This window comes from Beta vulgaris, chromosome 6 (genome assembly GCF_026745355.1).
Source record: "Beta vulgaris subsp. vulgaris cultivar EL10 chromosome 6, EL10.2, whole genome shotgun sequence".
NCBI classification, from domain to species: Eukaryota; Viridiplantae; Streptophyta; class Magnoliopsida; order Caryophyllales; family Amaranthaceae; genus Beta; species Beta vulgaris.
The window spans coordinates 66835403-66861739 of NC_079207.1; the positions used below are offsets into that span (position 1 = coordinate 66835403).

The 26337-nt window shown below is 33.0% G+C and overlaps 3 protein-coding genes and 1 long non-coding RNA gene across 4 annotated transcripts; 1 reads left to right on the plus strand and 3 right to left on the minus strand.

Moving 5' to 3' along the window:
- Positions 1-2254: 2254 nt before the first annotated feature.
- Positions 2255-4077, minus strand: LOC104897591 (defensin-like protein AX1). Its single transcript, XM_010684507.3, has 2 exons — positions 3918-4077; positions 2255-2643 (listed from the first exon to the last, which is right to left on the minus strand). Exons 1-2 carry the CDS (start codon positions 3970-3972, stop codon positions 2423-2425), a joined length of 276 nt encoding a protein of 91 aa, XP_010682809.1. The 5' UTR covers positions 3973-4077; the 3' UTR covers positions 2255-2422.
- Positions 4078-12780: 8703 nt separating this feature from the next.
- Positions 12781-15693, plus strand: LOC130591715 (uncharacterized). The gene is made up of 3 exons (XR_008969757.1): positions 12781-14044; positions 14659-14715; positions 15497-15693. It is a non-coding gene; the product is annotated as an uncharacterized LOC130591715 (long non-coding RNA).
- A 1951-nt stretch (positions 15694-17644) lies between these two features.
- LOC125498353 (defensin-like protein AX1) lies at positions 17645-20203 on the minus strand. Its single transcript, XM_048646510.2, has 2 exons — positions 20115-20203; positions 17645-18033 (listed from the first exon to the last, which is right to left on the minus strand). Exons 1-2 carry the CDS (start codon positions 20167-20169, stop codon positions 17813-17815), a joined length of 276 nt encoding a protein of 91 aa, XP_048502467.1. The 5' UTR covers positions 20170-20203; the 3' UTR covers positions 17645-17812.
- Positions 20204-23479: 3276 nt separating this feature from the next.
- On the minus strand, positions 23480-26077 carry LOC104897592 (defensin-like protein AX1). Its single transcript, XM_048646517.1, has 2 exons — positions 25947-26077; positions 23480-23868 (listed from the first exon to the last, which is right to left on the minus strand). Exons 1-2 carry the CDS (start codon positions 25999-26001, stop codon positions 23648-23650), a joined length of 276 nt encoding a protein of 91 aa, XP_048502474.1. The 5' UTR covers positions 26002-26077; the 3' UTR covers positions 23480-23647.
- Positions 26078-26337: the final 260 nt, after the last annotated feature.

Sequence of the window (26337 nt, forward strand, 5' to 3'; positions counted from 1 at the left end):
GAATCCTAATCCTCGAAATTCAATCTCACTCTTCAGTCGTCTCTCTTCATCTTCTTATCTCACTTCATTTGATTTTCTCTCTTCATCTCATTCTCTCTCATAAAAAAAACCCTAGATCTACTTCTGCTACCTCTTTCCTTTTAACGATTTCGATCATCTTCTCATCTCAATCTCTCACTGAAGCAAAATTCCACCATGATTAACACTCAACCTCTCACTAACGCTGCCTTCGATGCTAAAACGAAGGAAGAAATGATGATTTGTCGAAATCTGGGAAATTGAATATGAATAAGATGATGTTTTTGGTGGTTTTTTTGCTATTATGTTAATTAGGTCAAGAAAATGTAAATTTAACATATTTCTAATTTTCTATGGTGATGTGTGTGCAAGTGTCATTCATATCTGTAGATTTTTTGCTAATAATTCAACAATAGTACTGTGTTAGGAGTAGGAGTAGGAGTAGGAGAATGAAATGTTTAAAGGGGTTTTGGAACTTCTAAATAGAAATAGGATTATGTAAGTATTTTGACATCAAGCAAGTTCAATTTTAAACTTTAGCTCCAAATGGACAGAATTGATTTCGGAGCCAAATTCAATTTGGTGGCAAAAAATTTTATGGTCCCCGGAATTTCCCTTCCCCAACATCTCCGCCTCTCCTTTTTTTTTTTTTTTTCTTTTCGTCCCCACTTTCTCTATCCACTTAAACATAATCACATCATTCACATGTCTTTTACTTCTTTTAATTACTCCTAAAGAAATTCCAAATTGGGGTCTGTGCTACTAAAAATGTTGCATTTAAAACGAAACGGAGGAAGTATATATATTTTTTCTTTTACACTCCTTTGTCCACCACTCTACATATTATCAATAAAAAGTTACTTAACTTTATCTCTCATCAACTTTTTAACTAAACTAGTTATTAGGCCCGGGCTATGCCCCGGGTAAGAAAATTTTCATTTATTAATATTGTATTTTGATATGATAGCAATAAATACAACTTGGTCTAGTGGTTAAAACTTTAGTACATGAACTTGAGGTCACGGGATCAAAACCTATATTATGCAATTTCTAATTTTTTTTATTATACATGAATTGCATGAACTAAAACTTCCTAGGAAGAGCGCCACGTGGCACCGTTCCTGGCTTACGCACGCCTTTTAATATATTAGTATAGATTATATTTGATAACCATGCTACAACTTATCACATCAAATACATCTCCTAATAAGTCTTCATATCATTCTAGACGGAGAGAATACTTATTATGAAGTGCTATATTTAGCTTGTGTATTACTCTGTCAAATCAAAATAAGTTTGTTCTCTATGAAGTTATTAATACAAATAAAATAATGTATTGATATTTTTAATAAGTTACATATATTATGGGATAGGAACTGGTTTTTTTTTTGGAGGGGAAGAAACCGGTTGTTAATTGTAGCGAATAGCATGAAATAGATGAATTAATTGCAAAACTTGATTTTGAATTTGAATTTGAACTTGCATGGATTTCAAAACCTCAAACAAGTTGTGAATCTTGAATTTGAAATGTGGGGGATATGGAAAATAATCGACTTAGGATTGCGATAATATACAATTCACCATTTTGTAGAGAGTAAGATGAGCTAGTGAAGAGACGTTAAAGTGAAATTAAGGAAAAAGGAAAAGTGAACAGGACAACCATTAATTTATGATTGCTATAGAAACAACTGATTTACACTTGCTCCTTTCATCTATGATTGCAATGTTTTGACTACACTATTTATTTACTTCTTTGATATAACAATATCATTCATTTGCCATCAAAAGGCAATATGATACGATTTCTTACCCTATTCGACATGGAAAAAAAATTGTACTTTCTCACAATTTAATCTTGAAGATAAGCATCGATGTTTATACATATTGCTTCTGTATTTTTTTTGTTGCACTATTTACTTTTTACATTTGTCGAGACGATTCTTTAAACGTTAATATCTCTTATTGAGTGTAACAAAAATTATAAAAATTTGATATTTGGAATCCCCGCATTGAAACGAATCTAACAAGACCCTAGTTGACTATGTATTTTCTTATATAATGATATGAAATAGTTAGCTTAATAAAGTTGGTTGATGAACAGTGCCAAAAAACCAAATGGTGCAACTAAAAAAGTACGGATGTAGTATCTAATATGATCGCATAGTGGACTAAATTATAGTTCATGAATAGATGAATATTCAACAGTTGAGATAAAAAAAAAAAAAAAAAGTGGAGCTTCACAAAAAAAGAACTACTGAGATGAGATTATATGGAAATCATTCTTTTACAACCAACTAGAAAGTACAATACAACTTAATAGAGACTTATACTTCACACTGATAACCATTTATTCCACTCATAAGATTATAAATTACTTTTTTTTGGGTACAAATATCTAATAAAATTACTCATACTTAATAGATGAGGACTCAGGAGAAAACATAGCTTGACAAGACCTTCGACATTCACATCTAAAAACGGGCACACAGATTCCAATAGGCCAATTCTCTTGGTTACAAGCTTTCTTACAAGCCGAATCAGAAATGACAGAAAAGCAGCCACCTTTGAAGAACTTACTTGGTTTTGCGCATGTGGCACCATCGACCTCAACCACCATGTTCATCTCTGTCATTTAAACACAACAAAATATGCATAAATATCTTAAGGAATTTAGAAAGAAAATTCCTAAAATCGGGAATATATGTTGTTTGATTGGTTAAAATTTGAAATTTAAAGAAGGTTCAACACTTCAACTTAATGGGAAGTTTCAATTCTCGCAAATTATAGGAAGTTGATGGCCTATCGTTCTATATATGTTAACATAATTTAGTGACCGTTTGGTTAATAAGGATTTTTTTTTTGAGGGGTGGTTAATAAAGAATTAATTCCATGTAAAATTCATGAATAATTCTAAAAGTTATTTAGGTCCCGTTCTTTTGGACTGCACTGAGTCGAACTGAACTGAAATAATCATGATAATAATAATTTAAAATAACAATAACAATTAATTATAGTATTAATTTTGATAATAATAATTAATATTAATATTAATTATAATAATAATAAATACAATATTAATGATAATAATAAATGATACAACTAATAATAATTAATAATATAATAATAATTAATAATATTAACAACAATTAATAAAAATAATAATATTAATAATAAAAACAAAAAAAATGAAAACAAATAACAAAAAACTATTGATTTATAATTATAATATCAATAGTAATAACAATATTAATAGTAATATTGAAAGCAAATATAACAATTAAAATATTAGACAATACTAAACTGAATTGAAAATAAGTTCAAAAGAACAAGGTCATAGACTCATACTTCCTCCTTTCTTTTATAGATGCTACATTTTCCTTAAATGAAAATGTCATAATAGATGCTACATACCATAAATGGATTCTTTTTCACCATAAAAATCTTAAAATACTATTAAAAAGTTGGTGGTCCTCCACCTTCTCTTTTAAAATACTCATACTTTTTTCCGTAACAAATATTTTTTCATTCATAAAGTGGTAATCCCCTACTTTTTCTCTTTAACTTTCTTGAAAAATCCTCCACTTTCTCTATGTAGCATGTAAAAAAAACGGAGGATGTAGTTGATAATGAAGAAAGTAACTTCTCCCCCTTAATAAATGAAAAGTAACTATCCTTTTTTTCAACCAAACGATTCACTTCTTTTACCCTTGAAATTTCTATTTCCGGTATTTTCTTATGTGTGTTAAATAACCATTTATAGTATAATATTGTAAACTTATTGAAACTTTTTAGCTACCAAAAAAATTTTAAATCCACGAAACTTCCAAGTAGAAGTTATTTCCCAAAACTGAAAAACCCATATTAAACATACATTAAAAAAGGATGAAGTGATCGATTACCAGAAGCGAATAAGAAGAGAAGCAAAAGCAAAAGCCCAAAAAATTTCTTCTCCATTTTTCTTCTTGGTCTTGATTAATAAGTTTTTGAAATTTAGTACGTGTATTATTACACTTCTATAGATGTATATATAGGTGAAAAAGATGGTTCAAGGCTTCAAGCACCCCCATAACTGAAACTTTAAAAGTTGCCATAAATTTTTTAATTTAATCTATTTAGCTAATTGACAACTACGACAAGATTAGTTATTAGAAGTTGCCACAAAATTTATAATTTAATTTATTTAGCTTTTTCATAAGTACGATAAGATTCCTTAATCACTAATGTGGTCGTTTACCCAACGACACAAGAAGACCAGATCTTGATTAGATTCCAGTACTCATTGTCTCGGTGCCCATTGATATATCATAAATTCATATATCTAGATTGGAAAAAATAATAATAATTCATATATCTAGATCTAGGCCCAGGTTGTATGCTTGTATCCACTGGCGGCTAAGGTGGCTAAAGTCATGTACAGAGTGAGCAATTATATAGACTAACAAAATATAAAGGCCAAATTCTATTGGTTATCTGTCTAAAGTAAAAAAGTTAAATCTAACTATAGGTCATTTGTTTCCAATTTATCGAGTGTAATGTTGAAAGTAAATTCAAACAGGTTACTTTATATCTAGCGTTTTACTTAGCTTCTTCCTGTTATCCAAAAGAAAGTCTCCCACTATGACTCTTCCGTCTCTTACTTCTATTTACTGCTTAATCCTTATGATTGAATTTAGCACAGGACCCTTAACTTGTACGAGACTACCCTGCTTGTATCTCCATTAGGCATGGCAAAAGCTAACCCAACCCGACTTGAAATTAGCGGGTTTGGGTTGAGTTTTTCAACCCGTTAGTTAAATGAGTCAACTTGAACCCAATCTGAAAAGATAATGAGTCAGGTTTAGGTCGAAATTTTTGACCTGAAAATGACCCGCGCATGACCTGGTTTTCAAATGGGTCAAAATTAGGTCGGGTCAACCCGGATAATTACGGTTAAAAAAAAGAAATTGTTGGTTTACCCAGCTCAAAATCAAATTCTTAAGTTTAACCTAAGTCTCCTAACCCTATAACTCTAATGCAGTCATTCCACTCACCCCTCTCTCTCTCACAATCTCTCTCACTCTTACATTCTCAATCTCTCTTCTTCGGTTGCTCGTGCTCACTCACAAGTCTTCTTCGTTGCTCTTCATCTAGACATCAACATCAGGTATTTTCTGCAATTCGTGCTTTTTTCCTTTTTTCTTAGCTGTTTATTTCTTCAATTCGTATTTTTCTTTGCTCGAATATTTTTGTCACATGATAATTTAAATGAGTTATGTGGTAACTAAATTCGGATGAAGATATTGTTTATGTCAGAGAAACATTAAACAAGAGTGTTTAGTTGCAGATGTCAACCACCTTAGTTGGTTAAAATCTTAGACATGGCGGTGAAATCAAATCCAGTCTACATCAATTTCCCTTGTGACTCTCTATACACCAAAAAACAAGAGTGATTTGTATTTATCTTTTACATATTCATAAGAAAGATCTTTGTGAACCTTACCCAATTTTCATTTCTATTCGACTTTCTTGTACTCCCTCCGTCCCAGAATAGTTTGATCACCTTTCTTTGATGTTTGTCCCAAATTAATTTACATACTGTCATTTTTGATATGACCCCATTATTATACTTCATCTATTTCGTTTCAAATGCAACAATTTCCTTAAATGACAGTTTCAAATTAAATGCAACGACATTCCTCTTCTTTCTATTTTTGGTAAAGTTTTTTTACTGTGAAAGTACTCTTAATGTTGAAAATTGAGCCTGATTTAAGGATATTGATTTGGACTAAACCAACAGATTAAAATCATCAGCGTCCTTTCATTAACCTAATGATTCCCACCAAAAATCAAAACATCTCCCAACTACCACCTATCCAAAACAGATCAAATTCAATTGATCTATCATCATTCATCATTCATAAAAAAAACCATTTTTATCTAGAACCCTAATCCTCGAAATTCATTCTCACTCTTCAGTCGTCTCTCTTTGTTTGAGCGAGAAGTAGATGAAAGCATTGGAATTGGTGATGAGAAAGGTTGAGAAATAGAAAGAAAGAAGAAGAGCGAGGAAGAGGTTGGTTTTCAACTCCCCATCTAATGAGTCCCCCAAACCAAACAAAGGGGAGGGTGAAAAGGAGCACCTTACTGTAGGAACTAAAACCGCTAACAATATAAATTTAACTTATCTGGAAAACCGTGGCGTGAAGAATTCACTGCCCTAAAGTTGAATTTGCCCCGCTACAACACACAGCCTCTTAGCAATCAACCTCCAGGGGTACACGGTCTCTAGTTTCCAGTGTAGATGGAAAAACAGATTGAGAACGATCTTGAATATTGCCCAGAAAAGATTTTCGAGAGAGGAAGAAGAAGGTGTTTATGTTTTCGTGTGTTTAAAGAGAACAGTAACCTCGTATTTATAAAAGGATAATAGGGTTAAAACGTGGTTACCAGCCGACTTAGTGGGAGGAGATAATGGCCCGTAATTAGGAAATAACGGCTCATTAAGGGAGGAAATCCGGGAAAAATGGTAACCTAATTACTGGCTAAAAACAACAGATTTTTAACCCAAAACTTTAGTTAAGTTAAGTCCAAAGCCCAAGGCCCAAGGCCCAAGGCCCAAGGCCCATGGCCCGGACCGGGCGGGCGCGCGCGTGTGGTGACTCCACTCACCACATGCCCACTAAAAGTCCTTTTGTCACACAACTCAAAGGGTATAGAAAGTGTAATGTATATAAACCCTTACACTACCTATTATTCTATCAATGTGGGACTCTTCACATTCTCTTTTGAAGCAACTCTTGAGTTTCCTTTACAACATTTAATATAAACTCCAACAATCCCCCACTGATTTAAAAGAGGAAAACAGGAAAAAACAGGGCTGAAAACAGATGATCTGGGCAATAGATACTGAGTTTTGAAGTATCAATGTCTTATGGACTTGAATTGACACTCAGTGCATACAAATATGTCTTACTGTCATAAGAGGTAGATTTCTCTTTGAACCTTTCATGATGTTAGCAAAACATAGTTGCGCACTCAACCTTTTTCAAATCAAGATACGTTCTCGCAAATATAATATAGATGCCCCACAATTAGCCTGGATTCTCGTGAATGCTCTAGAGAGCCTAAGCCTTTGGACTCTCATAGGGGATTGGGCGTAACCCCCACATTCACATAGGTAAGTTCATCAAGTTTGTACTGTCACAAACCACCTCAAATAAGGCTATGAACTTATTAAGAGCTTATGCTCAACCTTACACATATAACAGTAATTTAAAACAAAATACTACATCACTTTTATTAATAGGAATGGTAGTAGTACATAATAACTTGAGTTGTTTTGTGATTTCGTTTGACCCTTTGAACTTAGGAATTCCTAAGAAGGGTATCCATCACAATTCACTCACCAATAGGCTTTAAACCCATTCCTTGTGCGACTCCAGCACCATTTTTCTACAAAGGCCTTTGGTGAGAGGATCAGCAATATTCCTTCTGATTTTACATACTCGAGTGACAACACATTTTTCTAATTAGATTTCTAACTATGGCATGCCTTAAGCGAATATGCCTTCTCTTTCCATTATAGGCTTGATTATTCGCTACCCCAATTGCTGCTTGCGAGTCACACCGCATAGAAACTGATGGAGCTGGCTTCCCCCACAATGGAATATCAGCAAGCAAACTCCTTATCCATTCAGCTTCTTGACCTGCCAATTCTAAAGCAATAAACTCAGATTCCATTGTAGATTTGGCAATACATGTTTGTTTTGATGATTTCCATGATATAGCTCCTCCAGCAAGAGTGAAAACATAACCACTAGTAGATTGTATCTCATCATTATCCGACACCCAATTAGCATCACAAAATCCTTCAAGAACACAAGGTGTCCTTTGATAATGTAGACCCCAATTGGTAGTGCCTTTTAGTGTAACACCCCCAAATTTCTCTCTTTTGGAAAACTTATTTTAATATAAAACTCCTTGAGAAACTTGAGAGTATTACCGCCACGTGATAACGTTAAAGGCTTTAATACTAACTACTAACTGAACTTTAAACTAATGCAGCGGAATAACTGAACTAACTTCTCTTTATAAATATAAACTTTATTGTACAACTATATAACCTTGGAAATAAAGAAAATAAAATAACAACTACTTGACTAATTATGATTCCTCACTAGCTCCCCATATGAAGTATGCATCAACCTGTAAAATCTGCTCACCAAAAGGGTCATCACAGGGACAAAGCCATAAAACAAAACAAAACAAATGCGTGTCAGTAAAAATTGTGAGTACATGTATATGCGGAATATTAAACACTTTATTTAATCAAACTTTTGAAATATTTAATTTCAAAAAACCTTTCTGGATACTTGATAATACTTGTATAAAATAACTTTTGAAATATTTAATTTCAAAAAACCTTTCTTGGATACTTGATAATAATTTGTATAAACTCCTTGGATACTTGTATACTATAAAGTATATAACCTTGATAAAAATTCTTTTTCCTTGCCTAGGTACCTTGCCTAAAGTGTGCACACCCCCCAAGTTTAGTATTCCTTACTGAGTCTATTACGAGGGGAACTACCTTGTCCACATGACTTATACAAAAAGTACATGGGTAAATAAAATAATAGCTACCGTTCTTGTAATAAATAACAAGCCGTGGCCTCTTTATAATTGTGATCATAAAGATCATATGTCTAATAAAAATCCTTCTGAAATAATCCTCCTTTAAAAAGAATAATAATTCTTAAAACTTAGCCATACAAAGGCATAAATAAAATAACTTGCTCAAGGGTTAACCTTTGAAAAATAATAATAGTTCAAAAACACTCCTTTTTAAATATATAAACATGAAACTAAAGATCAAACTCCTTCTAAAATATTTGAATATAAATTCAAAGATAAAACTTTATAAATATATTAAATGAAAGACATAATTCAAAGTTCATAAATAAAATTTATAAACATATAAACATGTTCATATAAAACAGATGCAGTTCATAACAAAACTCATAAAAACATGTATTTCAATCCAAAATATTTTTCTAAAAACATGATACCACACTTGCAAAACAATTATTAAAGATCTACAAATACACGCACCTTGAAAATTTATAACTACTAGGAAGGAAGAGAAAGGTAGGCTAAGAGGGGAAGAGAGTTTAAACTTGAGAAAAGAGATGTATTTCTCAAATTTGGTGTGAAGAATATGATGGGTCGAGACCCCTATTTATACTAGTTGGATAGGTAGAATCGGAATAGGATTAGAAAACTAAACGATAAATTTTGGGAAAAAGATAAACTAATTTAGTTAAGATATAACTAATATTTATGATTATCCAACTAAGATTAGGAAAAGATATAAATTATCCCATAATACAAAATTATATAAGATAAAATAATAAAAGATAATTCAAAAGAACAAAAATAACAAAAACTTCATCAAACAACCGTGTATCACGCGGCATTCAACTTCTTTTTTTTTTTTTTTTTGTAAATCTTTTATTTTCTAAACCTTTTTAGATTTTCTTTAAAATACCTTTAAAATTTTGTTACCAAAGTACTTGGGTTTTAAAACTAGTAAACTTAGGCCCAAATATTTATTTGGGCTACAATTTATTTATAAATACTCAAAATCTTTTATAAAAGCCTTTTTTAATAAATAATAAGCCTTTTTAGTACATAAAACCTTTTTTAAAAGCTAAAATTTTTCTAAAAATATAAATAATAACTTACTAAAAAATATGGAGTATTACATTTAGATACTTCAACAATCTAATCAAGGCAACCCAGTGCTCCCGATTAGGATTGTGAGTATACCTGCTCAACCTACTAACAACATAAGCTATATCAGGTCTAGTATAATTCATCAAGAACATTACACTTCCAATTATTTTTGCATATTGTTCTTGTGATATACTATCACCTTTATTCTTTTTCAAATGAATACTAGAATCATATGGGGTTTTCACAGGAACACAATCAAATTGATCAAACTTCTTTAATATTTTCTCAATATAATGAGATTGATTTAAAGATATCCCATATGAAGTTCTAGTAATCTTTATTCCAAGAATAACATCAGCCTCTCCTAAATCCTTCATCTCAAAGCACGAATTTAGGAAGCACTTAGTTGTATTTACTACGTCTATATTGGTCCCAAAGATCAACATATCATCCACATATAGACATATGAAAACACAACCAAGTTCATCAATTTTGGAATAAACACAAGCATCAGAATCATTTACCAAAAAACCATTTGAAGTAATAGTTTGATGGAATTTATCATACCATTGTTTTGGTGCTTGTTTTAAACCATACAAAGATCTAATAAGCTTGCATACCTTGTCCTCTTGACCAGGAACCTCACATCCTTCAGGTTGCTTCATATAGATCTCCTCGTTTAACTCACCATTCAAAAATGCAGTTTTCACATCCATTTGATGCACAATTAAATCATGAATAGATGCAAGTGCAATTAAAGCTCTAATGGTGGCTACCTTGGTCACAGGAGAATAAGTATCAAAGAAGTCTAACCCTTGTTTTTGGCGATGTCCTCCAACTACAAGTCTAGCCTTATACTTATCCAAAGACCCATCAGGCTTGCATTTCTTTGTAAAAATCCACCTACTGCTTAATGGCTTACAACCTCTAGGAAGGTCTGTCAAAACCCAAGTGTTATTACTCATAATAGACTCTATTTCACTGTTAATAGCCTCTAACCAAAAACTTGAGTCTATCGATCTCACGGCCTCAGCATAGGTTCTCGGGTTCTCTTCTAACACAAAAGCATTGATATCTTGCTCATCTAAGCACTCTTTTTCAGCTAGAAAGGTAGTAATAAAATCAGGTCCGAAACTAGATTCAGTTCTAGCTCTCTTACTCCTTCTAGGTTCTAAGGTCTCACTAGATGATGCAATGTCACGATGCAAAACAGAAGAAGATGCAGCAGGCAAGCATGATTGCAAACTAACTTTCATAGGAAATATATGCTCAAAAAATTCAACATCTCTTGACTCTCTAATCGGACCAAAACCAGATGCATCCTTAAGAATGAGTCTATATGCAGCATTGTTAGACGCATAACCAATAAAAATACCATCTACAGTCTTAGGTCCAATTTTACTCCTTTGAAAGTCAGGAAGTCCTATCTTTCCCAAACACCCCCACACTTTGAGGTATCCCAAATTCGGCTTGAAGCCTTTCCACAATTCATAGGGAGTTTTATCTAACTTCTTATGGGGAACTCGATTAAGAACATAACAAGCAGAAAGGATAGCTTCACCCCACATATTAGTAGGCATACCTGAACTAATAAGCATAGCATTCATCATATCTTTAAGTGTTCTATTTTTCCGCTCAGCTATTCCATTATGTTCTGGGGTATAAGGGTTGTAACCTCATGAATAATCCCATTAGACTCACAAAATTTCTTAAGGGAAGTACCATCATATTCTCCACCCCTATCTGATCTCACCCTTTTAATCTTAAGGTCCAATTGGTTCTCTACTTCGGCTTTATAAATAAGAAATTTTTCTTCTGCCTCATCCTTAGAACTCAATAAATAAACCTTAGTGTAACGAGAAAAGTCATCAACAAAAGTAATATAGTATTTCTTTCCTCCCCTACTCATGGAATTCTTAAAGTCACCTAAGTCACTATGGACTAACTCTAATAAAGTAGAGGAACGAGACACATTTTTGTTGAATGCTTTCTTAGGGTGCTTAGCTTCTACACACACTTCACATTTATCAAAAGAAGTATTGCTAAAGTCAGAAATAAGACTAAGTTGTTTTAGCCTTTTAATAGAGGCAACATTCACATGACCTAGTCTAGAATGCCATAAAGAAACAGACTCAGCAATATAAACAGAAGCAGCAGAATTTTTATTATCAATAACAACATCCAAAACAAAAAGTCCAGCATTACAAAAGCCTTTACCCACAAAAATACCATTTCTGGTTAATACAAGTTTATCAGATTCAAAAGATAACTTAATCCCAGCTTTGTTTAAAAGTGAACCAGAAATGAGATTTCTGCGGATATCAGGAGCATGCAGGACATTCTGCAAAGCAATGGTTTTCCCGGATGTTAATTTCAGGAAAACCTTTCCTTTGCCTAAAACACTCACAGTGCTTGAGTTTCCCATGAAGATGCACTCTGATTCTGGAACTTTCTGGTATTCCTGGAACGCTTCTTTGTTGGCACAGATATGACGGGTTGCACCAGTATCCACGATCCATTCTGAAACATTGCTTACCAGATTTACCTCGGACACCACAGCAGCAATGACATCATCATCTTCAGCAAGGTTAGCTTGAGGTTTGCCATCTTTGGATTTGACTGGGGTTTCCTTCCTTTGACGGCACTCCTTGGCAGCATGCCCATACTTACCACACACAAAACAGTTACCCTTAAATTTGCCTTTTCCCTTGAAGTTGTTGTTATTCTGCCTGGTACCATGAAACTGATTTTGACCTTTGCCTTTTGGTCCTTTACCTGCAGCAGTCTTAGTTTCCACAAGATTAGCAGAACTAGAAGAATGATCAACTGATTTTCCCTTTATTTGGATACGGTTCTGCTCCTCAATTTTTATATGGGACACTAACTCTTGAAGGGTAAAATCTTTCTGCCTATGTTTTAAGGAATGAACAAAATTCTCCCAAGAAGCAGGCAATTTTCTAGAAGGCAATTGGCTTGGAAAAAGTCAGGAATAGCCATACCCTCTGTAATACTCCGTATTTTTAATACTAAAACCTGAAAACGTAGAGATAGACGAAACTTTGTCCTATGAGGAGAAACCTGTCCAGATCCTAGACCGCAAAGTGCGAAGTACGAGGAATAAGGACGTCAGAATTGTCAAGGTGTTGTGGAGAAATCAAACTACCGAGGAAGCCACATGGGAAGCCGAAGATGCAATGCGTCTGAAGTACCCTGAGCTTTTCCAAGAGGTACGTGAGTTACGGGGACGTAACTTTTCTTTTAAGGGGGGGAAGAATGCGATAGAATTTCGCGCTTTCACCCTAAAGTATGTTAATTATGTTGATTATGTTAGTTATATGCTAGTTATGTGTGAAAATTGCTTATCTATTGTGTGAACGTTAGAAAACGCTTGTGAAATTTGGGACTTAGAAGTGCAAAAGATCGTCGTTAAGACGGGCTACCTCAAAGTTTCGGGACGAAACTTCTTTTAAGGGGGGAAGCCTGTAATACTCCGTATTTTTAATACTAATTTCGTACTAATTAAGAAAATATAAAAGAATTAATAAAAAGGTATTTTAATTTTATTTACAAGTTAATAGGAATAAATTATTAGTAATATGAATTTGTTAGGAATTTCCGGAATTTTAAAAGAGTAACCTAATCGACCTAGGGTTACTACCTTTTGGAAGGGAGTATAAAAAGGAAAAGAAGATGGAATTTCAGAAAAAAAAAAACCCTAAACCCTTTCTTCTCCCTCTCTCCCAGCCGACTTTTCTCTCTCCTCACTCTCTCCTCAGCCGATTTCTCTCTCTCCCTCTCTCTCAGAGTTTTCTTTCTCTTTATCTCGGATCTCTTTCTCTCTCGCTGTTCTCCCTCTTTCGGGATTTCTCTCCTTGTGCTCTTCGTCTCCCTCGCCGTGTTGGTGCGAAGGGTGTTCGTGGTTCGAGTGCGCAGGCGAGGAGGGTCGAGATTCGGTGCGAGCCGGTCGCGAAAGAGCGGTTCGAGGGTTTTGTGTGGTTCGAACGGTGCGCAGGCGTCAAGGGTTGAAAGCTTGCGCGAGTTCGTCGAAGGGGTCGAGTTGTGCGCGAAGGTGTTCGAGGGTAGTGCGCCAAGCTAAGGTGAGGGTGCGCGAGAAATCGCGTCGTGCGAGTGTAGCTGCGCGACAGGTTGCGAGAAGGTTTGTGTGAGCGTGGTTCCGCGTCGTGCGAGCGTGGTGGCGCGACGGATCTGGGTCGCGCAAGGGGGTTTGGGCGACGGAAACCGGTTTCGGTGTTGTGCGCGTGTGTGGTGTGGTTTTCGGTCGCCGGAATTCTTTCGCCGGCGATTTCTAACGGTATAATTTTGTACTTAACTTAGTATGTCAGTTTATTAATTATTCTTATATTTACTGTTTCGTAGTTAAGAAAGGTTTGTAATTATTAATTAATAATTAGAGTTGTGTAATAATATTATTAGTTAAGTTATTGTTCTGTTTTAAGTGAAAATTTCTGGTTAGGTTTGTAATTGGAATAAGTTGGAAGTAGGAAAATTGTGTATTATTATTAGTTACATTATTATCGTTTCATGAGTAACCTGTTTCATGAAATCTGACTTTTGGACATGGAATTTACCCTTTTGGACATGGAACTTACTTTTGGACATGGAACTTACCTTTTGGACATATGACTTACCTTTTGGACATATGACTTGACTTTTGGACATAAGACAGGCTGGACTTATGACATTTTGGATGGTAAAAAGTGGACTAATGTTACTAATAACTTAGTTACTCACTAACTCTGACTTCTAAAAGACGTTAAATTCACTAGATTAGAATTATAACGAAAGTTCTGGAATAAGGTTTTAACTATTGCGTAATTCGAATCGTTAGATCGTTATGGTCTTAGTACGTAGTAGTTGTTAGTGTTATCAAGGACGTAACACTAAAGCTTTGTTTTAACGATTTAGGTCCCAATTTCATAAGCGGCTCGTTCTATTAAGTCAGCGAAAATTCTCCGTTACAAGGTACGTACGCGTACCAGTTTACTTTCAAAGCTTAGTATCATGTTTAGGTTGCAGTTCATGTTATTGGAACCTAGTACCATGATAGGGAACATTTGATTGTGATTGTTTGGTTAGACGTTTATAACGTGAAATCAATATGATGCATTGAAATATGTTGCATTGAAATGCGAAGTTCTATCGTAGTGTAACATCAGCATTATTAATCTGATCTATAGAGTAACAAGAGTGTTACTAGGGATAAGATTGAGTTTGGTAATTAAGAGAGTATGTAAATGACTCCTTAAAGTTATAAAAGAATGATTGGTAATAAAAGAAGATTATGGCGATACTTGTAGTTGGACTCCCTACAAGTATAGAACAATGGGGGGAGTGTAGGACTTGTCCTACACTCCTACGCAGGCCTACTGTGACGACAGTAGTGTCCTTATATTTTGATAACTCAAGTAGGCGGAAGGTTCCGTTCGATCTTGGGGGTATGCATACTAAGGTGATGGGTGTGAGACGGAACAAAACCGTATTTGCATTTCATCTAATAGACCAAGTTGTCTATTAAGGATTCAGTAGCCCGTATGATTCTAGTAAGATGACGGTGCCCGTTCGATGCCAAATAATGAAAGATTAAAGGATGTGAGATAACGTAGGTTCATATACAGTTGTAATGTATGCATCATTTATGTTCATATAGTTTAATGGTTCATTACGTACTCAGCATAGCTGACCCTGTGTGTTATTATGTGTTTGTTGTCCTGTGATGAACTATTGATACTTCAATGGGGAGCAGACTAGGTGAGCTGGTGCTGCTGCATGACATCAAGCATATGGGGGCTAGACTGTAGTTTGAAGTTAATTTTTGGTTTGATCATTAATGAATTTTATAGAACATTATTACATGGTTTGAGTTTGAATAAAGAGGGGTCATCTATGATTCCCGAGTTGTAATTACATTTTCTATTCCGCTGCAATTTGGTTTTGAGACAATGAATTTGAGTTACCGTATTTCTAATTATGCCTTGCGTTCCATCGCGGCGGTAACACTCCCAAAGTCGATGCGACGTAGCATTAGACGTGTATGGATTTTGGGGGTGTTACACCCTCGGCAATAATATCAGCACATAAATGTTCATACTCATGAACTTGATCAAGGACAGGTTTCTCATCATTCATAGAAAATTTCAACCAACGACTACACGCATATTTTTTAGTCCCAAAATCATTAGTCCCATACTTCGCATTCAAACCATCCCAATCTCCTTAGCATTTTTAGACTTACTATAAATCAGATAAAGGGAAGCAGTCATATAATGCAATAACATCCCACGACAGGTCTTATTATCTTTTACGAAATCCGTAACAGAATTTTCAGGAGTAACATCAACAGACAAACAATAATCAACACCAATCTGACCCAAGAAAAATTCCATTTTCTCAGACCACATCCTATAGTTTTTCCCATCAAAAGGTTCTAACTTTGACATATCAGGGACAAAGGGATTGGTTATAGGAACAACATTTAAAATACGGGTACCTTCATTAGGAATATCAGCGGCCATAATTCCGGGATTAAAAATATTTCGGAAAATTCAACTTTAGAATGTAGGAACTAAAACCGCTAACAATATAAATTTAACTTATCTGGAAAACCGTGGCGTGAAGAATTCACTGCCCCAAAGTTGAATTTGCCCCGCTACAACACACGGCGCCTCTTAGCAATCAACCTCCAGGGGTACACGGTCTCTGAGTTTCCAGTGTAGATGGAAAAACAGATTGAGAACGATCTTGAATATTGCCCAGAAAAAGATTTTCGAGAGAGGAAGAAGAAGGTGTTTATGATTTTCTGTGTGTTAAAGAGAACAGTAACCTCCGTATTTATAAAAGGATAATAGGGTTAAAACGTGGTTACCAGCCGACTTAGTGGGAGGAGATAATGGCCCATAATTAGGAAATAACGGCTCATTAAGGGAGGAAATCCGGGAAACCTAATTGCTGGCTAAAAACAACAGATTTTTAGCCCAAGGCCCAAGGCCCATGGCCCTGGCCCGGACCGGGCGCGCGCGTGTGGTGACTCCACTCACCACATGCCCACTAAAAGTCCTTTTGTCACACAACTCAAAGGGTATAGAAAGTGTAATGTATATAAACCCCTTACACTACCTATTATTCTATCAATGTGGGACTCTTCACATTCTCTTTTGAAGCAACTCTTGAGTTTCCTTTACAAGCATTTAATATAAACTCCAACACTTACCACTAGTGGTTTGTGCTTTTGAGGATGGTGGATGTTAAGCAAGAAAAGAAGGGTAAAGGAAAGTCTAGGGTTGTTGCCACTGAGAAGAATATGAATAAGATGATGTTTTTGTTGGTTTGTTTGCTATTATCAGGGACAACCATTAGTTTATGATTACTATAGAAACAACTGATTTATACTTGCTCCTCTCATCTATAATTGCAATGTTTTGACTACACTATTTATTTACTTCTTCGATATAACATATCATTTGCCATCGAAGGCATGATACGATTTCTTCCCCTATTCGACATGGAAAAAATTTCGTACTTTCTTAGAATTTAATCTTGAAGATAAGCATCGATGTTTATACTACCTCTGTATTTTTTTAGTTGAACCATTTACTTTTTTACATTTGTCGAGACGATTCTTCAAACGTTAATACCTCTTATTGGGTGTAATAAAAATTATAAAAGTTTGATATTTGGAATCCTCGCATTGAAACGAATCTAACAAGACCGTACTTGACTATGTATTTTCCTATATAATAATGCGAGATAGCTTAACAAAGTTGGTTGATGAATAGGGCAACAAAACCAAATGGTGCAACTAAAAAATTACGAAGGTAGTATCGAATACGATCGCATGGTGGACTAAATTATACTTCATTAATAGATGAATATTCAATAATTGAGATAAAAAAAATGGAGCTTCACAAAAAAAGAAGTACCGATATGAGATTATATGGAAATCATTCTTTTACAACCAACTAGAAAGTACAATACAACTTAAAAGAGACTTATACTTCACTGATAACCATTTATTCCACTCATAAGATTATAAATTACTTTTTTTTGCAAATATCAAATAAAATTACTCATACTTAATAGATGAGGACTCAGGAGAAAACATAGCTTGACAAGACCTTCGACATTCACATCTAAAAACGGGCACACAAATTCCAATAGGCCAATTCTCTTGGTTACAAGCCTTCTTACAAGCCGAATCAGAAATGACAGAGAAGCAACCACCTTTGAAGAACTTACTTGGTTTTGCGCATGTGGCACCATCAACCTCAACCACCATGTTCATCTCTGTCATTTAAACACAACAAAATATAAATTTCTTAAGGAATTAAAAAAGAAGATTCCTAAAATCGGGAATATATGGATGTTGTTTGATTGGTTAAAATTTGAAAATTTAAGAAGATTCAACACTTCAACTTAATGGGAAGTTTCAATTCTCGCAAATTATAGGAAGTTGTTGGCCCATCGTTCTATATATATTAATATAACTTAGTGATCGTTTGGTTAATAATGATTTTCTTGAAGGGTGGTTGATAAGGAATTAATTCCATGTAAATTTCATGAATAATAGTTCTAAAAGTAACGTAGGCCCCGTTCTTTTGGATTGGAATGGGCCGAATTGAACTGAAATAATAATAATAATTAATATTAATTATAATAATTAGTAGTTATAATAGTAATTGATATAGTATTAATAATAATACTAATAAATAATATAGTATTAATAATAAATAAATAACATAATTAATTCTAATTACTATAGTTATCATAATCAATAATTTAATAATAATTAATAATAATAACAATTATTGATAATAACTAAAATTAATAATAAAAAAATAATAAAAAATAATGAAAATTAAAAAAAATATTTTTCATGATTATATTATTAATAATAGTAACAATATTAATAATAATACTGAAAGCAAATAGAATAATTAAAATATTAAACAAGACTGAATTGAATCAAACTGAAATTAAGTTCAAAAGAACAAGACCTTAGTTGTTGATCTCTATTATACTCCCTCTGTATTTTTTTATCTTTCCTACTTTGACTTTGCACGTTTGCCAATGCACTTATTCTACGTTAAATATCTTTCATTACATATTAGTAAAAATTATAATAATTGAATATTAATAAAGTACTCATTGAGACGAATCAAACAAGACCCCACATGACCATATTTTTTCTTATATATTGAGAAAAATCTAAAAGATTCTCTCTAATTGTGAATAGTGTCAAGATTCTAAGTGAGAAAGATAAAAAAATACAGAGGGAGTATAAGGCAACACATGGGGGACACCAAAAGATAGAAAAAGAAATAAAAGAAAAAAAAATAGAGGATAACTAAATGTTTCATTTGAATGAAAAAAGGGGAAAAAGTAGGACATTTAAACTAAACATCAATCTTTTGAGAAAATAAAATGAAAGACAGTTTTCTACCCAATTAATTTTATTTTCTACTTCATTTATTATCACACGTTATCGCACGCATTGCGTGCATTTAAGACTAGTAATGAATAAAGTAACTTCTCCCCCTTAATAAATAGAAAATAATATTATTTTTTTTAACCAAACAACTCACTTCTTTTACACTTAAAACTAGTGTTTAGGCCCGGGTGATGCCTCGGGGTTTTTTCTGTATTACAATTTAGTAGTAGTTGAATAAGTCATCTCATACTCATTTAAAATGTTATGTCATTCATTATATGAATTTCGAAACTTCTCTTTTCATACATCATCATTAATTTTGATTAAATAAGAACTAATAGTATAGTGGAGTGATGGTTGTATAATATAAGGGCAGTACTGTAGTAGTCAACAATGCTCTTCAAATGGTATCATGTATACATAATTAATTTTAATAAACATGCAAATTTATTTATTTTTAAGGATGGAAGGGATATGTTTAATAACATTAATTAATTACAGCACATATTTGTAATTTTGTGGAAACATGGATCACTAAGAGATGTTAGATGAGATGGTGATTCTTTGATAAACCCTTACATAAGGTCAGGGGTTCGAGTCCAAGCTTCAACATATTTATTTTTAAATAATGACCACTTGACTTTGTTGGTTAACAAACACTCACGTGGCAAAATTCTGGTGGCAGGAGGAGGGTGCCACGTGACGCATCGACGTTGTTACGCACGCCTTTTAATATATCTGTATAAATTTCTATTTTCGGTATTTTCTTATGTGTATTAAATAACCATTTATAGTAGAACATTGTAAAACTTATTCAAACTTTTTAGCTACCAAACACATTTTAAATCCACGAAACTTCCAAGTAGAAGTTATTTCCCAAAACTGAAGAACACATATCAATAAACATACATTAAGAAAGGAGGAAGTGATCAATTACCGGAAGCGAATAAGAAGAGAAGCAAAAGCAAAAGCCCAAAAAATTTCTTCTCCATTTTTCTTGGTCTTGATTACTAGGTTTTAAAATTTAGTACGTGTATTAGTATGTATTATGTACACTTCTATAGATGTATATATAGGTGAAAAAGATGGTTTGCGTCATGGTTCAAACACCCCCATAATTGAAACTTTAGGAGTTGGCATAAAATTTCTTTTTAAATTTATTTAGCTAATTGGTAAGTACGAAAAGATTAATTATTAGAAGTTGGCACAAATGGTTTAATTTATTTAGCTATTTGATAAGTACGACAAGATTAGGTATGGTAATTCCTAATGTGGTCCTTTACCCAACAGACACAACACAAGAACACTAGATCTTGATTAGATTCCATTACTCGTTGCCCATTGGTATATCTAGATCGAGGGCCAGGTTGTATGCTTGTATCTACTGGCGGCTAAGGTTGGATAAAGTCATGTACAGGGTGAGTAACTGTACAAATCTCTAAAATATAAGAGTTAAATTATAGTAGTTATCTTCCCAAAATAAAAAAAATTATAAAAAATTAAATCTAATAATAAGCTGTTTGTTTCCAATTTATCGAGTATAATGTTGAATGCAAATTCAAATAGGTTACTTTATATCTGATGTTTTACTTGGTTTCTTCCTATTCTCCAAAAAAAAATCTCTCGCTATGACTCTTTTGTCTCTACTATCTACCAAAAATGTCCATTCCTTATGATTTAATTTAGAACAGGGCCCTTTACTTACAAGACGGCCCTGCTTGTATCTCCATTAGGCCTGGCAAAAGCTGAGCCAACCTGACTTAAAATTAGCGGGTTTGGGTTGAGTTTTTGAACATGTTAGTCAAATGATTCGACCTGAACCCGACATGAAAGATAAATGGATCAGGTTCAAGTCGAAATTTTGAGCCTGAAAATGACCCGTCTGACCTGATTTTTGAATGGGTCAAATCAGGTCGGGTCAATCCGTATAAATCGGGTACAACCCGACCCGAATAATTACATTTTGAAAAAAAAAATTGTTGGTTCGCGCAGTCCAAAAACAAATTATTAAGTTTAACCTAAGTCTCCTAGAATTCTAACGCAGTCATTCCACTCACCCCTCTCTCTTTCTCACACAGTCTCTCTCACTCTCACATTCTCAGTCTCTCTTTTTCACTGCACTTGCTCACTCGCAAATCTTCGTCGTTCAGTGCTAGGGGTGTGCACAAACCGGTCCAGACCGAAATTTGGACCAGACCGGACCGACGAATATCAGATTTCTGGTCCAAATTCAGAAAATTCCGATACAGACCGGTTGGACCGGTATTTCTATTATTTTAGTAAAAAAGAAGTTTATATGTTAAAAGTAATTAAAAGGTAGAAAGTTAGAAACTTAAAAACCTACTAATTATTCTTTTAGAATTATCATTATTAATCATTAATTTTTAATATATATAATTTATAAATATATTTAAATAAAATAAAAAAGTTTTTTTTCAAAAAAAAATTTCGGTCCAACAGGTCCAGGACCCGGCCGTACCAGAATTTTTCCGATCCGGTCCTGGACCGATGTACACCTCTACTCATATTAGAGGCTTATAATTATTTTTCTTTATATATTATTGCCGACTTATTTTAAACCAATCCAACAAAATGATTGCATTTTTTTTTCATTTTTATGTTATTTTTATACGATTCTAGCTAATAAACCAAAATCTTTGAAAGCCACCAGAATGCTTTATTCGAGCACGCGGGAATCATGTGACCAAACTCGACAATAAATTTTTCGCAGAATTCTCTATTACGGCATATTTTGTAGTCGTTAATAAATTACAGTAATGGGAATGAATTTTCATTGTACCGTTATAGAGAAGCACTCTTAAAATCTCTATAAAGAGGTATTTTTTCTCTATGGGCAAGCAATCTCACTCCTAAACTTGTGTTTTTGTCTCCAAGGGGAAGCAATTTTCATTACCACTCATTACCACCTATAAAGTGGTATTGGATGCGAATGAAAATTCAAGAAGAAAAGTAGATACTTTAGGATAAATTAGCATTACCATGAAAATGGACAATGATATTCTTCACAAAATTACATACAAATTCATTCTCATTATCACTATTTATAACCAACTACCAAATGGGACAATAAGACTTAAACCCCAACTTGCTACAATGACTGTAATATTGGTACTTCACAGGAACCCGAAATACTCAAACTTTCAGCATTTTTAACAAGGGTGAACCACAGCAATCATCAAATTCATAGGAAAAGAAAGATCTTATAGTGAAAATGACAAAAGAAGTCAGAAAATCACAAAAAAAAAAAAAACAAGCAAAAGATCACAAATAGAAGGTACGACATTAAGGTGAAATTAAGGAAAGAGGGCAAGTGAACAGTGGACGGAGATTGATTGAGTGATTTTAAGGGTTTCCAACCCTTTTATTATTGAATTTTCATTGGTTAAGAATACATTAAAATATTATTTTCATATCATTTCTCCCCTCAATATTATACATATCAATATTTTACATTAATGTGTCCAATAAGGGGAGAAGAGTTACTCAAACATCTATCTCTATTATATAAGCCAAGGGATGAACTAATTGCAAAACTTGATTTTGAATTTGGATTTGCATGGATTTCAAAATCTCAAACAAGATGTGAATCTTGAATTTGAAATGTTGGGGGATATGGGAAATAATCGACTTAGGATTGCGATAATATACAATTCACCCTTTTATAGAGAGTAAGATGAGCTAGTGAAGATATGACGTTAAAGTGAAATTAAGGAAAAAGGGAAAGTGAACGAGACAACCATTAGTTTATGATTACTATAGAAACAACTGATTTATACTTGCTCCTCTCATCTATAATTGCAATGTTTTGACTACACTATTTATTTACTTCTTCGATATAACATATCATTTGCCATCGAAGGCATGATACGATTTCTTCCCCTATTCGACATAGGAAAAAATTTCGTACTTTCTTAGAATTTAATCTTGAAGATAAGCATCGATGTTTATACTACCTCTGTATTTTTTTAGTTGAACCATTTACTTTTTTACATTTGTCGAGACGATTCTTCAAACGTTAATACCTCTTATTGGGTGTAATAAAAATTATAAAAGTTTGATATTTGGAATCCTCGCATTGAAACGAATCTAACAAGACCGTACTTGACTATGTATTTTCCTATATAATAATGCGAGATAGCTTAACAAAGTTGGTTGATGAATAGGGCAACAAAACCAAATGGTGCAACTAAAAAATTACGAAGGTAGTATCGAATACGATCGCATGGTGGACTAAATTATACTTCATTAATAGATGAATATTCATAATTAATAGATAAAAAATGGAGCTTCACAAAAAAAGAAGTACCGATATGAGATTATATGGAAATCATTCTTTTACAACCAACTAGAAAGTACAATACAACTTAAAAGAGACTTATACTTCACTGATAACCATTTATTCCACTCATAAGATTATAAATTACTTTTTTTTGCAAATATCAAATAAAATTACTCATACTTAATAGATGAGGACTCAGGAGAAAACATAGCTTGACAAGACCTTCGACATTCACATCTAAAAACGGGCACACAAATTCCAATAGGCCAATTCTCTTGGTTACAAGCCTTCTTACAAGCCGAATCAGAAATGACAGAGAAGCAACCACCTTTGAAGAACTTACTTGGTTTTGCGCATGTGGCACCATCAACCTCAACCACCATGTTCATCTCTGTCATTTAAACACAACAAAATATAAATTTCTTAAGGAATTAAAAAAGAAGATTCCTAAAATCGGGAATATATGGATGTTGTTTGATTGGTTAAAATTTGAAAATTTAAGAAGATTCAACACTTCAACTTAATGGGAAGTTTCAATTCTCGCAAATTATAGGAAGTTGTTGGCCCATCGTTCTATATATATTAATATAACTTAGTGTTTATGTTTTAATAATGATTTTCTTGAAGGGTGGTTGATAAGGAATTAATTCCATGTAAATTTCATGAATAATAGTTCTAAAAGTAACGTAGGCCCCGTTCTTTTGGATTGGAATGGGCCGAATTGAACTGAAATAATAATAATAATTAATATTAATTATAATAATTAGTAGTTATAATAGTAATTGATATAGTATTAATAATAATACTAATAAATAATATAGTATTAATAATAAATAAATAACATAATTAATTCTAATTACTATAGTTATCATAATCAATAATTTAATAATAATTAATAATAATAACAATTATTGATAATAACTAAAATTAATAATAAAAAAATAATAAAAAATAATGAAAATTAAAAAAAAATATTTTTCATGATTATATTATTAATAATAGTAACAATATTAATAATAATACTGAAAGCAAATAGAATAATTAAAATATTAAACAAGACTGAATTGAATCAAACTGAAATTAAGTTCAAAAGAACAAGACCTTAGTTGTTGATCTCTATTATACTCCCTCTGTATTTTTTTATCTTTCCTACTTTGACTTTGCACGTTTGCCAATGCACTTATTCTACGTTAAATATCTTTCATTACATATTAGTAAAAATTATAATAATTGAATATTAATAAAGTACTCATTGAGACGAATCAAACAAGACCCCACATGACCATATTTTTTCTTTATATTGAGAAAAATCTAAAAGATTCTCTCTAATTGTGAATAGTGTCAAGATTCTAAGTGAGAAAGATAAAAAATACAGAGGGAGTATAAGGCAACACATGGGGACACCAAAAGATAGAAAAGAAATAAAAGAAAAAAAAATAGAGGATAACTAAATGTTTCATTTGAATGAAAAAAGGGGAAAAAGTAGGACATTTAAACTAAACATCAATCTTTTGAGAAAATAAAATGAAAGACAGTTTTCTACCCAATTAATTTTATTTTCTACTTCATTTATTATCACACGTTATCGCACGCATTGCGTGCATTTAAGACTAGTAATGAATAAAGTAACTTCTCCCCCTTAATAAATAGAAAATAATATTATTTTTTTTAACCAAACAACTCACTTCTTTTACACTTAAAACTAGTGTTTAGGCCCGGGTGATGCCTCGGGGTTTTTTCTGTATTACAATTTAGTAGTAGTTGAATAAGTCATCTCATACTCATTTAAAATGTTATGTCATTCATTATATGAATTTCGAAACTTCTCTTTTCATACATCATCATTAATTTTGATTAAATAAGAACTAATAGTATAGTGGAGTGATGGTTGTATAATATAAGGGCAGTACTGTAGTGGTCAACAATGCTCTTCAAATGGTATCATGTATACATAATTAATTTTAATAAACATGCAAATTTATTTATTTTTAAGGATGGAAGGGATATGTTTAATAACATTAATTAATTACAGCACATATTTGTAATTTTGTGGAAACATGGATCACTAAGAGATGTTAGATGAGATGGTGATTCTTTGATAAACCCTTACATAAGGTCAGGGGTTCGAGTCCAAGCTTCAACATATTTATTTTCTAAATAATGACCACTTGACTTTGTTGGTTAACAAACACTCACGTGGCAAAATTCTGGTGGCAGGAGGAGGGTGCCACGTGACGCATCGACGTTGTTACGCACGCCTTTTAATATATCTGTATAAATTTCTATTTTCGGTATTTTCTTATGTGTATTAAATAACCATTTATAGTAGAACATTGTAAAACTTATTCAAACTTTTTAGCTACCAAACACATTTTAAATCCACGAAACTTCCAAGTAGAAGTTATTTCCCAAAACTGAAGAACACATATCAATAAACATACATTAAGAAAGGAGGAAGTGATCAATTACCGGAAGCGAATAAGAAGAGAAGCAAAAGCAAAAGCCCAAAAAATTTCTTCTCCATTTTTCTTGGTCTTGATTACTAGGTTTTTAAAATTTAGTACGTGTATTAGTATGTATTATGTACACTTCTATAGATGTATATATAGGTGAAAAAGATGGTTTGCGTCATGGTTCAAACACCCCCATAATTGAAACTTTAGGAGTTGGCATAAAATTTCTTTTTAAATTTATTTAGCTAATTGGTAAGTACGAAAAGATTAATTATTAGAAGTTGGCACAAATGGTTTAATTTATTTAGCTATTTGATAAGTACGACAAGATTAGGTATGGTAATTCCTAATGTGGTCCTTTACCCAACAGACACAACACAAGAACACTAGATCTTGATTAGATTCCA